Below are 15,047 nucleotides of genomic sequence, written 5' to 3'. Positions count from 1 at the left end.
TAGATACCACCAGCCAAGTCGTTACGTGGCAAACATAAAGAATTGTCAAGCTCCACTGCCAGACCATTCAGGGAAAAAGAGCGAAGCATAAATCAGAAATCAAAACCTCACACATATCAGCAGAGTTAGCGCCGGATTTGCATGGCTACTTTTCAGAAGGTATGACGTGGTAAGCACATAATAAGCGGGGAAAGAGGGGAAGTAGGGATAGCTAAGGTAGCTCAAACAACAAAGTTCAAATTAATAAATGTATTGATAACACCAACAGATGAAAGTATTTTACAGTCAGAGATTCCCACAAATAACAAGACTAAATTATAGTGACAGCTTTACTTTCTACCACAAAATAGAATTCGAAAAGTTTTTATGGTGGTCATTAAAGGAAAACCTTTGATTAAGATCGTGACTAGAGGTTCACAATATTACTTCAGCAATACAAAGAAGAATTTTAAAAAGAAAACGATCATTAGACAATGACTAGACCTAGGTACAATTACGTAAATACAAATAACATGTCCCTATAAGGAAATGCTTACGTGATAGTGAGTAGACTCCTTTGAAGATAGAATATATTTATCGACCATTAAGGAGGGATCGAAATAGTCCCAAAAACTAGCATAAAAAGGAGGTCATGCCTGGGCATACGTTATAAGAAATAAGGGAGGAAAGCAGACAGATCAATACAATCATCTCACTGTCGTCAAAGATTAAGTAGAGAAAGGTTTTAACTGCGTTATCAAGCAACCAGGAATGAACTTGATTATCAGTACCTACAATGAATTCGTGGTGATCAAGATAGTAGCAAAGTGCTCAATAGAAAGAATGAGAGCAAGGGCTTCTTTTTCATAGGTAGAATATTTACGTTCAATTGGTGATAAGATGCGGCTGAAATTGGCAAGAGGTAAAGTTTGTCCATTATAGATTTGTTGCAATACGGCACCAATAGGTACATCAGAGGCGTCAGTAGAAATTTCAAAGGTTACATCGAAATCAGGAATCTGTGAAAGAGGAGCCTGAGATAATTTAGATTTCAACATGGCAAATGCAGCTTGTTGGGGGAAGACCAATGGAATTTAATGCCTTTTAATTGAGAAGATGTAAAGGTTCGGAAATTAATGAAAAATTTGTAATATACTTCGCGTAGCAACCAACCATACCAGGAAAGGTACGTAGTTGTTTTAAATTTTTCGGAGGAGGTGTTTTGTGGATGGCGGAAACTCTATCGGTATCAAAAGCGTTACCCTGAGAACTCAAAATATGTCCAAAAATTTAATAGATGTTTGGGCAATGAGTACCTTCGAAGGGTTGACAGTTAAACCAACAGCGCGAAGACGGGTAAGAACTTCAAAAACGTGTGATAAATGAGATTGACCATCAGAAGAATAAATCAGGATATCGTCAATTAAGGGAAACATATACTTAATATCAGACAACAAACAATTAAAGAACGTTGCATAATTTGAGAACCAAGATTTAAACAAAGGGAATTTTTTGAACTGGTATAAACCATTAGGAGTAATGAAAGCGGTGTACCGAGAACTGATTTCGTCCAAAAGAATTTGGTTGTAAGCGGAGTTGAGATAAAAATGGTGAAATATTGAGAACCAGAAAAGTGCTGGAAATCAGATTGTAATTTTGGCATGGGGTAAGCATAATATAATATCCTAGAGTTCAATCTACGATAGTCAACAATAAATCTAGGTGACCCATTGGGCTTGTCCACAATAAATGCGGATGAGGCATAGTTAGGAGATGAAGGGATGATAGTGTTACCTTTGAGCATCTTGTCAACTAATTGGTTTGAAACCTCCATCCTAGGAGGGCTCAGAAAATAAGGGGAGCAACGGACCGGAGTGGTATTGGTAAGGTCAATATGAGCGGAGAAGTTTTCTCCGGTACTCAAAGTTGGGATAATAACGTCAGAAAATTCAGTGAGCAAAGATTGGACGCGGTCGGAGTGAACAGAAGTAACGTGAGAAGAAGTAGAATGTAAAGAATGGGGATAACCGAACGTATCCACCAAGGGAACTGACTTGGAAGAAAAATCAAAGGAGACCTTAGAATTCGCGCAATCAAGAATAAGGCCAGCATGGGAAAAAAACTGAAACCTAAAATAATAGGAGATGATAATTCTGCTACAACAAGAAAGCTAAAAGGCCAAGAAAAATATTGCATTTTGATATTTAAAGTAATCGTACCAAGAATATGCAAAGGCTGATTCGAGGCAGAAAGACATTGAGTAGAAGATGGAAAATAATGAAAATGGGGAGAAATTGACTTCAAAAATTAATAAAAACTGCAAGCTAATAAGAGACACTGCTGCGCCCGAAACCAGGAGGGCAACAGAGGGCAAAATGTTTACGGTTAGAAGAACATGAGAGGTACGAGTTTAAAATGAAGCACAATCAGTCGAAAAATCAGAAGAGGGTATTTGAGTAGAAGCTTAGGATACATGAGAAACAGAGGGCAGGTTTCCCCCGTTAAAAGTCTACTGCCTAACGACGTGGGTGAAAGGCGTTTTCCCGAAGGCTGAATATTACAATATTGAGCAATGTGTCCTTGTTCTTTACAACGAAAGCAAATGACCAGGGGACGAACAGTAGAAACGGAAGAGGAAGACAATGATCGAGGTAATGCAGTAGGGTCAATAACTGGTGGTGGAATAGAAGAATAATAAGAACGATCGCCTAAGGAATTAACAGCATGAGATTAAGCTAGATTATATAAGTGAAGAATGGAAACTGACACTAAATATCTGACGGAATGAAGGAGTGTCATAAAAATGTACAATGGAAATTAATTCCGAAGTATTATGAGCAATATTGAGATCATCACTATAGGTAATGTTAGAATCTAAGTAATCATGTGCTGGTTCAGTAGGTAATTGATGACGTCGGATAAACTCGATGCTCAGCTTATAACGCACTTCAAAATGTAAAAGATAATTATGTATCGCATGCCATAATTCTTACCAGTTAGAAAAATTGGACCTATTATCTAGCCAAAATGTCAAAAAAAATTCCAGTAGTCTTAACGGATAAGAGGCCAATTAATTGCTGAAAAGAAGCAAACTCAATATTTAAAAATTTTCGGACAGAATAAAGCCAGATGGTTACGCTACGAGGGTCAGTTGCCTGTAATTTAAGGACCTTGAGTAATGATTGCTTAACAATCTGGATATTAAGTGAACTATCCACTGGAGTAAGTTGAGGTGTTGGAGGAGAAGAATAAAGAAGTGGAGACGGAGCCAAAGGTTACTGTCGAAAAGACGAAGGAGGTTTTATCTCTTCGGTTAATAGGTCAGGTGTAGAGATAGTAGATGGAGGGTGTATGGAGGAAAATATAGAGCGAGAAAAGGAAATTAAGTCACCAACAGGAGGGTTAGGCGAAGACAAATTATGATACGATGGGGGTGGTAATGAGGTAGAACCTTCCCCTAACGGAACGTTATCGGAAAATCAAGCAATTTTCAAAGACAAAGAAATAAAAAATATGTATTCAAGAGGAAATCATCATCATCATCAGTCGGTTTACTCATTGCTGAGTGTCGTGACCTCATTTCTTCACTTCGTTAGTAACTGCATCCTTAACGAGATTTTTCCATGCTGAGCGGTCTTCAGCTCTTCTTAAGATATTGTGAAGAGGTAGACCGGTGATATTCTTTGCTTGGTCTAACCATCTACTTGTTGTTCAGCCTCTTGGTCTGGTGCCTTCAATTTTGTCTTGCAAAATGGTCTTTTCTAATTGTCTGCTTCTCTCCTCAAAATGTGTCCCAGGAACTGGAGGTAACTTTCACTAACGCGGGAAGATAAACGTTTTGTGATGCTCAGTTATTCTATAATGGAGGCATTTGTTCTTCTTTCTGTCCACGGTATACGGAGCATTCTCCGCCAACACCACATCTCAAAGGCATCTATTCGATTCTTGTCACTAGCCTTCACAGTCCAGGTCTCACAGCCGTATAGGAAAACAGAGAACACCAGTGATTCCACCAATCTTATTTCCACTATTTTGGATAATGCCCGGTTCTGCCAGATCATTGTGAGTTTAACCATTGCGGCACGACCTAGGACAATCCGTCATTTTATTTCTTTATCACAATTTCCCGTGTTACTGATTATGGATCCCAGATATACACAATCATTCACCAACTCCAGATCTTTCAGACATCCTGTTATTTGGATTGGGATTTGACTTTGTCGGTTGATAACCATTAGTTTGGTCTTTTTCATGTTAATTTCTAGACCAAAATCCGACCTAATGATTGTCACTCTAGAGAGCAATTCATCAAGTTCTTGTCCACTTCCTGCAATGAGTGTAGTATCATCAGCAAAGCGTAAACGGTTGATTATCCTACCACCGATTGAAATTCCACTATCCCAGCCATCCAGTGCTCTTCTAATTACATACTCTGCGTAGATATTGTAGAGTTGGAGTGACACTATGCAACCTTGTCTGACTCCATTTGTCACATTGAAAAATTCTGAGCATTCAAGAGGAATATGCTGGAGAAAGTATCAAATACGAGTAAGAAGGGAATACTCTGCTACCATTTGTTTGTTTGTCGTTTTGTTGTGGTGAGACGGGGGATACATTTAGTAGATCCAGATTAGGTGTATTAAACAGTACAAACTTGGTGAATAGTCGGTGATGACTAATAACATGTGTAATGGTGTACGAATGCTACATGCAGTATAAATATGTCTGTGCGTAGAAACAAAAAAATTAAACACTGGGCCAAATGACGCGTGAAATAGATACCACCAGCCAAGTCGTACGTGGCAAACATAAAGTATTGTCGGGCTCCACTGCCAGACCATTCAAGGAAAAAGAGCGAAGCCTAAATTAGAAATCAAAACCTCAAGCGTATCAGCAGAATTAGGGCGGGGTTTGCTGGGCTATTTTCCAGAAGGTATGACGTGGTAAGCACATAACAAGCTTGGAAAGAGGGGAAGTAGGGATAGCTAAGGTACCTCAAACAACAAAGTTCAAATTACCAAATGTATTGTTAACACCAACAGAAGAAAGTATTTTACAGTCAGAGATGTCCATAAATACCAAGACTAAATTATTGTGACAGTTTTACTTTCTACCACAAAATAGAACTCGAAAAGTTTTATGGAGCTCATTAAAGGAAAACCTTTGATTTAGATCGTGACTAGAGGTTCACAATATTACTTCAGCAATACAAAGAAGAATTTTAAAAAGAAAACGATCATTAGACCATGACTAGACCTAGGTACAATTACGTAAATACAAATAACATGTCCCTATAAGGAAATGCTTATGTGATCGTGACTAGACTCCTTTGAAGAAAGAATATATTTATCGACCATTAAGGAGGGATCAAAATAGTTATTTTTACACCTTGGAAGAATAGGTACAATAGTTATACACCAACATTCATAGTTAATAAAACGCGAAGGCCACTATTACAAATGTAGAAACTCCAAAATTATGAAAAAAAGAAAGATTAGAGGGACAGGAAAGGAAAAGACAGGGAATAAACAAGGAATGTTAACAGTGACAAGAAAGGAAAGGAACATAGGAATGGCAATGGTGAGAGATGGTAAAAATCAGGCTGCTATAATTCAAAGATATTCTTACACACGCACACAGGTCGTTTATAAAAGTTCCATATCAGTCAGTCTTTCACGTGATTTAATTTTGAAATGTTCGCCCAAGCTATGAGTCCTTTGTGCAAGATTTATAACTAAGTCTTGATGATTTGAAGTTCATCAAATAAATAGTAAGAAGTGCCCTGAATGGGCCAGAGTTCAAAATATATATTAAGGCCCGAGGGACAATGTTAGAGAAGAATAGTCCAATGTATCAGAATAACATAACAAAACTCTGCTCACCCAGCATATTAATGATAACACAAAGTCACGTAGAAGATGGGTATGTTTTAAAATCTTAACGGACCAGCCGTGCGTAACAGTTTCTGCTCCCACCGCTCGAGTAAACACAGAATGCCTGACTGCCTGAAACGGGGCAGCGGCGACTGATATAGCGCAAGAGAAGCGGAGGCGAGAACATACGAGAACATGGTGACGTAGTAGATTGCAGACCGGGAGGTAGAGTCAACAAACAGTTGCAGGTGGGCCGAGTGAGCAGATGGAGCAAGATGAGTTGCGTTGCAGTATAGACAGCAGCAAGCCGGCGATGTAGGCAGAAGGTAAGATCGAAGATCAACGTAGTGGAATGATTAGGGAACTCGTAACCCCACCCAAATGAATTTTAGAGACCCAAACAGATGAAAATTACTGGGGGCTAAGTCAGGACGGTACGGTGGATTTTCCAAGCGCTCCCCTTCTCTGATGCTTTTCCTTCCATTGTTAAACTTCTGGATCCAATTTAACACAGCTTTCCGTGAGAAACAGTTTTCACAATAGACGGGATGCATTTCGCGGTGCACTTCTTCTGTGGACAGTCTTTGGCCCACAAAAAAATGCACAACTGCACGCTGATCTTCTCGTGTACTGTCATGCAACAAATGTGCCATCGTTCACTAAAAGCCTCTGACTGACTGACTGAGTGCCTGCGAGGTGTCGTACGACAATCATACATATGCTGCCATCTGCTGGCAAAACTTGCACGCGTAATTTCAAGTGGTATAAGGCACACACATGTTTGCGACTTATTTTATTGACTCCCCCTCGTATCAGTAACTTACGCCATTTGTGAAGAAGAACAGAGATTTCCGTTTAACCTCGACTACGTAGTCTTGGACCTTAGGGGGTTGATGCGTACACTAGTGAAAGAGTTGAAATCTTGGATATGATACACCTTTCCGAGATGTATTTGCACTTCGGTGTGAAGTTTGGCATCCATAAATAATACTTCATTCATAAATATTTTTGTGTTATTTAGCCATGATTTTTCTATGTTGTATAGTTGCCACATAACAGTTTGTAAGAGAGAAACTGCTATATTTGATTGACTTCATCGTCTTAATGACCTACAGAGGGTCTTTTTTGCCGGAGCTATTGATGTTGAACTAATATACTTTATCTCTATTTAAAAAAGAAGGAAATAGGAGACTTGTCATCAGTACTCCTTAACGCAAGGACGGTGCTAATGGCACAAATCCTGATCAATCAATCAATCAATCAATCAATCAATCAATCAATCACTACTTATCTGCATTTAGGGCAGTCGCCCAGGTGGCAGAATCCCTATCTGTTGTTTTCCTAGCATTTTCTTAAATGACTGCAAATAAATTAAAATTTATTGAACATCAAACTTGGTAAGTTATTCCAATCCCTAACTCCCCTTCCTGTAAACGAATGTTTGCCCCAATTTGTCCTCTGGAATTCCAACTTCATCTTAATATTTCCTACTTTTAAAGACACCACACAAATTGATTCCTCTACTGTTCCACGCCATCTCTCCACTGACAGCTCGGAACATACCACTTAGTCGAGCAGCACGTCTCCTTTCTCCTAAGTCTTCCCTTCCCAAACTTTTCAACATTTTTGTAACGTTACTCTTTTTTCGGAAATCACCCAGAACAAATCGAGCTTCTTTTCTTTGGATTTTTTCCAGTTCTCGAATTAAGTAATCCTGGTAAGGGTTCCATACACTGGAACCATACTCTATTTGGGGTTTTACCAGAGACTTATATGCCCACTCCTTTACATCCTTATTACAACCCCTAAATACCCTCGTAATCATGTGCAGAGAGCTGTGCCCTTTATTTACAATAATATTTATGTGATTACCCCAATGAAGATCTTTCCTTATATTAACACCTAGGTACTTCCAATGATCCCCAAAAGGAACTTTAATCCCATGAACGCAGTAATTAAAAAACTGAGATGACTTTTCCTATTCGTGAAACTCACACCTGACTTTTTACCCCGTATATCATCATGACATTGCCTACTGTCCATCTCACAATATTATCGAGGTCATTTTGCAGTTGCTCACAATCTTGTAACTTATTTATTACTCTGTGCTTTAATAGATAACTTTCGTAGAGATAAATACGGGAATAATAGGCTACTCCACTTGGCCATGGTACTATGGTCTGTGTGTTTAACACTAGCGGTACACTGGTAGGAATTAATGGGGATAGTCCCTTGATTCGCGCCACTAGGAAGGTAAATGGATTATGCCACTCGACGGTACGTGCTGCTCTAGTGAAAGAGACCTCTTCTAGTTTAGCCGTTAGGAGATTTCCATTACTTAGTAAGGATTGAGGAAGAAAAGTAAGATATACAATTACTAATTACGTTCAAATAAAATCTGAGTGGTGTCTTCACTCGGTTCTTACCAAGGCGGCAAGGGTGGAATTTTTGAAATGAAAAATCCCGATCCAATAGCTGGGATTGCACGTTAAACTGTAGGTCTTTTGACTTTGATCACAATATCAACATTCGCATTAAATGATAATCTTCCTTGGTGACGGAATTTTGGTCTGGAAAGGAGATATTTACCACGCTAATAAATTTACTGACACAGAGATCTACCAGTTAAACAATTTAAATGGTAATGAAGTGCCCCGATATTCCATCCCGCAGCCTAGACCATGGGAGACAAACATCAAACGAACTGCGCTATGCAATGTCTCAAATACAGTAACAAAACGATTGGTGCAGTCGGTTCGTGGTTTAGTTTTCCGTGTCCTATATAGCAAGTCCGATTCGAGCTGAGATCGATGGTATTTCATCGTGTTTAAGAGGAAAATTATTATTATTGTTGTTATTAATTTTATCATATTTGTCTTTATTTTCATTTTTTCTTATGTTGGTTCGTTCTTTTTTGTTTTATTGTCGGATGATAATGCAAGGGACTGTGTAAACTACGGTTACCAAGTTGTTATGTTTCTAACAGCACAAATTATGTACGTTGCTACACTCATTGACAATTCTGTTGTTTGGTTTGGTTTTCAATTGAGAAAGAAGGAAGATTATGGAATTCTCATATATATCATTGTTGTTCGAGGAGAGACGATACTGTTGGCACAGAATGGGCATCGTTGACCTTTGCCAAGTTAATGTGTTATTATTTTGGAATCATCTCCCGCCCACATATTTTCTTTGCTTCACTAAAACCATGCAATTTTAGATAAATATTTGAAAATCGTTTCCAGGGAATGGTCCACAAGGGATATCATTTGTATAAGATAGACTGTTTAATCTACCTCATAATATCATATTACCACTTGGAATAAATTAAACGTGTCGGCCCATCCCAAAACTTTCATGACCTTCGATATGTCTCATAGTACCCGACTCTGAGCTACCACTGCGGTGCAACAAGAAAGAAATGGTAGACGGGTATAATATATTGTAGATAAAAAATTATCATTTTCAGTAAACAAGAACATATTTAAAAGTACTAACTAATAGTATTAAATAAATCCGGAGTGTTCCCTTTAAGTCATACCTAATTGTCATATACATGCTAATAATAAAACTGTAGTGTTTATTAAGCTGATAAATAAATATTTTACGCTGAGCTGTAAATCAGTTAAAAGAGATATAACAAATATCATTTGTTAAGCCGTATTTTGGTAAAATCATACAGATGGTTCAACTTTACAAACTACGCAAACCTAAAAGCCTCAAATACTGAAATAATATCGGTAAACATGTGTTAGTATGGCTAATACTATTGTATCTGATAGGATTATATAAATATTGGAATGTTGTGGTGTTAACTGTAGAATCTATATTAAATCCCAAATCTGTCTGGAGTACATATTATACGTATTTGCCTTTAGTAATTGTTATTCTGTTTCTTGTGTTCTTTCAGGAGTCATCATCTTTGGTTCAGATCAGGAGGTAGCAGGTGTAATGCGAGCAATACGGCGTAGCAATGCGACGGGAAGTTTCACCTGGATTGGCTCAGATGGTTGGAGTGCTAGATCTTTAGTATCGGATGGCAATGAAGCCGAAGTGGAAGGAACGCTGTCTGTGCAGCCTCAAGCAAATCCAGTGCGAGGCTTCCAGGAGTACTTCTTAAGTCTTACGGTTGAAAACAACCGTCGTAATCCTTGGTTCGTAGGTAAGTGCATTATATTACATTCAGAATTCCACCATACCTAAAGAAAATATAGTGTGTTGTGCACATTTCATAAAGGATGTCTTCTTCGTAACTTGTTTTCTCTTTTCTACAACACCATTAACCAATCCTCCTAGAACGGTTTAAATAGCTGTGTATGGAGCTTTATTTATGGCAAACACTATGAATTTCTAGGAATCCAGAATAGGTTCGGCTTTACACTATCTTTCAGGGGAGCCTGCTATTGATATCTCGTGCTCCATTCAGATCTACGTGTCCGAAGGATATTAGCAAAGCATTTTAAATAGGATACGCGATGGATAAAGGAATTCCTGCATGATCACTACATGCCTGACTTGCGGGTATACAAAGAAAAAGCAAAGCCATGTCCCATAGCCTTCTGGAATATTCGAACACGCCTTTATCACCTCGGCTAGGCAGTAAAGATGTAAGAATTTTAATTGTGATTTTTAAATAGAAGCAAGGAATTTAAAACTCATGAAGTACCGGTATTCTAAAATAATCGCATTGGACCACAGGAAATGCTGCAAAATCATGAAGTACTCTAAAATATTCACACTGAACCACAGGAAATGAATACCCTTTCCTGTATCTTTGACTTGCTTTTCTGACTCATCTACGAAATTCAGTAAGAATGAAATATATCCTTATAATAAATAATACTATCACTTCAAGTAGCTATTTTAGCCTTCTTAGAAAGACTCTCTGTGGAGAGTAGGCGGCGTCTCCATTGTGAGGTACCGGTATTTCGTATAGTTGTCGTGGAGGAATATTTTGTGTGTAAGATGCAGAAAAGTGTAGCGACAGTACGAAAACCAATTCCCCGAGCTGCTGGAATTAACCATCCATGACTAAACCTCGAAAATCCGGCCGGAAATCAAAAACCGGCCGCCTCGTACCGAAGGCTTGCATACTATCCCTCAGCAAAGGAGGCAGCCTATTCTTGTCACTAAACTTAGGAAAATAAAAGAAAGGAGTCATTTTGAATTCAGGGTTTTAAAGAAAAGGATATTATGCATGCTTCGCAAAAATATCTTCCACACAGTGAGTGGAAAACTTGCTGTTTTATACTACAGTATATGACTTCAGTAATCCATTAAAAGCCATTAAATGTTCAGTATAAAATCCGAACCACAGAATGGGACTTTGTTTTGCTTCTGCTTTAAATTAAAACAGACTATCGGATAATTCCATATAATTTAGAGCAACACTTATCCGTTTCAAATTTATAAGTGCCCTCGGCCACCAATCATGTTTACTCCCACGTGAAGAAAGGTCTTACTACGAAGGGATAGCATGCGGATGCAACGATGATAGCTTAAATATAAAGATTTAGCTTCCGCCGTTGTTTTTACTTTTTATTTTTGCTATTTGTTTTACGTCGCACCGACACAGATTGAAGTGTATCTTCAAAGGTTGCATTCTCTCATATCAGCAGTTAGAGAACTATACCTGTTAAGTGTATATGACTCAAGATGGTGCCCTTTATGACTGTCTAGTGATATTTCTTAACAGACGTTTCTAATTAAATTCAAGTTTATATTAGACACCATGAAGAATAACTGAACTTCTGATTATTTGTCCAATTCAAATATAGTGAAACGCGGCGGAATTCATATACCCTCATAAACACACCAGTGTATGGCTCTAAATTACGATAGTCGTTTAAAAAACGAGAACATGATATCACTTATTCTTTCTTCCCTACATGGTCTCATGGCTTTTAAATACTTTCGATCTTAACCGATTTTCGAATACAACAGTTTACGACAAATGTAACACAAACTTTCCAGTCTGTCAAACACACAGCAATTTCAATATAAATTATAACACTATAAACATACCTGTGAAAAAATACATACTATTATACAAAGAATTCCGTGTTTCGTTTCACAAGAACCATCCTCAGATTCTATTAAATCACTTAACCCATGCGTATATATGTACCGTAAAGTTGACGTTGCGTAAACTTGACAATGAAAGAGAGTTAGGTGATAATATGAACAAGTATTGACAAATAATGAATTTACAAGTATAGGCACAAGGAAGAAACGTCGGTACTTATCTAGACTGCCGATACTTAAGTCCGATGTCACCAAACACAATTGCAGGACCGTGGTCATGAAGGGACAAATGGAGTGCTTCCGGCAAGCATACTGTTCGCGGAGAAGGGAGGGGAAGCAGGGGAGGGGCGACTGGAACGTTGTGGATCCTTCCTATTTGATGTTATAATCTGGCATGCTGTACCGTAGAGAGGGGAGGCGGAATAGATGCGGAGCGACTGGAGCGCTGTGGAACCTTCCTTATCACTGGAGAGGGGAAAGAATGTTATTATCCTTGTTCATGTTATAATGTATTTTATGTAATATGAATGAATGTAAGTTAATAATTTTAGGTAAGTATGGAATTGAAAGAGAGTATATATTATAAGTTATTCTTATGATAAACCATGATCTAAAAGCCGTTAAGCGCTAATTTAAAGTGTAAGTATTGTCCAGATGTTACGTGAGTAGAGCAAAGAGGAGGGGATAAATTTTTAAGTATGTATGGTCATTTAGGTTAGTTACGTTAGCTTTTTGCGATAAATTTCGATTGCTTCATTTATATTCAAAGATTTGCTTTTATTTTCGATGTGTAACATTGTTAGATTTTATATGTGAAATGATGCGATCTGTCGTATATGTGCTCACCGAAGGCTGAATGCCGATTACATCTGATCGCGTACTTGCGTTCTTTGTATTTTGTGTGGAAATAACGCTTTGTTTGACCTATATACTGTATGTGACATTGCAGTTAGGTTCTTGGCACTTGAGTTCATAGACTCTTGACTGTCTGAAAGGGATTATTTGTTTAGGTTGCACTTTCTGATGTGTCTCTGCAGTGTACTGCTCGTTCTAAAGGCTACTTTTAAACCTTATTTCTTGAAAATGTTAGCTCCTTTGTATGCGTTCTTGTTAATGTAGTTGAGAATCACCTATTTTCCCTGTCATGTGTGGTTGTTTCCCGGGCATTCTTCTTAAATTTATTTAATAGTTTATCTACTGTGTCCTTAGGGTGGTTGTTTTATTTCACGATACTCACTGTACTCTACTTTTTATTTCTGGTATCTTCATATAAATCTTTTCAGCTTGCTATTGGTGTATAATATGGTTTTATTAGGATTAATATGTGAATACAGGCATGATTTTATTTTCATTGTGTATATTGAGGAAATCAACTGTAGCATTTGACACGGGAGCAGCCATCAAGGAAACATTCGAGGAAATATCCAAATATAGAAAATAACACGAAGGAAGTTAAGTAAATCTATATTATATTACGCCCGTAATCCTAGGGCAGGTGCAAATTAATGATGAAATAATCCATATTAATGCATTTGAGCAAACTCTCGGCATTTAGCAGACAGGACTTCGACGGGAAGTTGTAATCCAGCAAAAATATTTTTGAGCACGATCTTTTTGTTGTCCTAAGGGATATTGCAAAAGCGTACTTTATTAGAACATGCGCTATTGATAAGATGAAAGAAACCAGATGGTCACGGTAAAACCTTTATGCATTATTGACAATACAAGCAGACGATAATTTGCAACAGAGACTAACGTATGTCCTCTAATGCAGAAATATAAACAACTCCAAAAATCTCAAGTTTCCAACAATAGAAATATTTCGATGTTCATTTGTTCTACGATTTTAAACAGCCGGCTAGAGTTATTAGGTATTACCATATCGTGTGAAGTTCTCTAATTTAGAGAATTTTCAGGCACCAATGATCGTTACTGGTAATACGGATTCATTAATATCCAGTAATACTCAATACCGCCTCTGTGAGACAGTGAAGATCACGTGCCATGATTATTTGGTCGGCATGATGTTGCTACGCTATGAAGTATACCTTAGCAATGCCTGGCATTTCATTAATAGTCACCGAATGCATCCACAGAATATTACTTCTCCGAGTGATTTACTAGACATCAGTGCGATGTAAAACGTGTTAAGAACTGTAATATCAGCATACATAAATATTAACTTTGCGGAGTTATTTATTTTGGATACTGAAGTGGCGCATTCTGGTCAGCATGGTGACAATTCAGATTTGAACGCGTGGTTTCGGATTTTAACAAAACCCATGCGAGGACCTCGAAGTTAGTATAAAGGGTAAATAGAAGGAAAAAATAATAAAATATCAGCCCGAAGCGGAGTTGTAATTACTGCAATTAAAATTATGTGGTACAATAAGGTGATCTTTTATTTATTTATGGGCTGAGCTATACGATAGGGAGAATTAGGAAACAGACTTGCCAGTGCGGTGCATATTGTCTTGAAAGTTATGTACATATAGCTTTGTGAAATATATGATTTAACGATTGCTCATGAATATTTTAAGTGTTGGGTGTAAATTCAGGATTATTGAATTACATGTTATCCTATTGAATAGAACAGTTGTCCTAGCATATTAGTCATCATCGCTACCGTAATTAGCAGACGAACAATTTGCCGGATACAATTTTAATGGCGGTAACCGAGGAGCAGTAGGAGCGGTTAGTGCTTAGTATTAGTGCACTAAGCAATGAAACTAACAGTACACAGGCTGAAGTTAAACATACTAAGGCAGAACTAGGTAATAAGATAGAGAGCGGTCAGAATATACTTGAAGTGATCAGGCTGAACTTAACAATTAAATGGATGCTACTGAACCTGAAATCAAATGCGGTCGAAAGAAAATTGAAAGCGCTTAGGGCAAGTTACACAATAAACAGGAAAGCACTCAAGCCGAACTTAATAATGAACTAAACACAGTACAAACCGACCTCCATGATGGCTATCGCTAATATCCAAGCGAAATTCGAAGATGACTTAACGAACAGCCAAGCCGAGTTATGTGAGGAACTTACCGACAACCAGGAACTACTCAATACATAACGTCTGGTGAGTCATAGTGAATTAATGAGTAGGTGCGATACCAGCAGAGCCGAATTAAAGAATGACATCAAGTTCTTATCCCGAAATAAGGATGA

General features: G+C 37.9%; 1 protein-coding gene across 1 annotated transcript in view; it reads left to right on the top strand.

The window, feature by feature from the left end:
• The window catches only part of mtt (mangetout), a 1,300,850-nt gene that overhangs the window by 983,465 nt on the left and 302,338 nt on the right, over positions 1-15,047 (top strand). Inside the window, exon 5 of the mRNA XM_067140048.2 lies at positions 9,763-10,014. Within this exon, the coding sequence (XP_066996149.2) occupies positions 9,763-10,014 (252 nt within the window). The remainder of the gene's footprint in view (positions 1-9,762; positions 10,015-15,047) is intronic.

The sequence above is a fragment of the Anabrus simplex genome, chromosome 2 (genome assembly GCF_040414725.1).
Source record: "Anabrus simplex isolate iqAnaSimp1 chromosome 2, ASM4041472v1, whole genome shotgun sequence".
NCBI lineage: Eukaryota > Metazoa > Arthropoda > Insecta > Orthoptera > Tettigoniidae > Anabrus > Anabrus simplex.
This window is presented reverse-complemented; position numbering and strand designations above follow the sequence as displayed.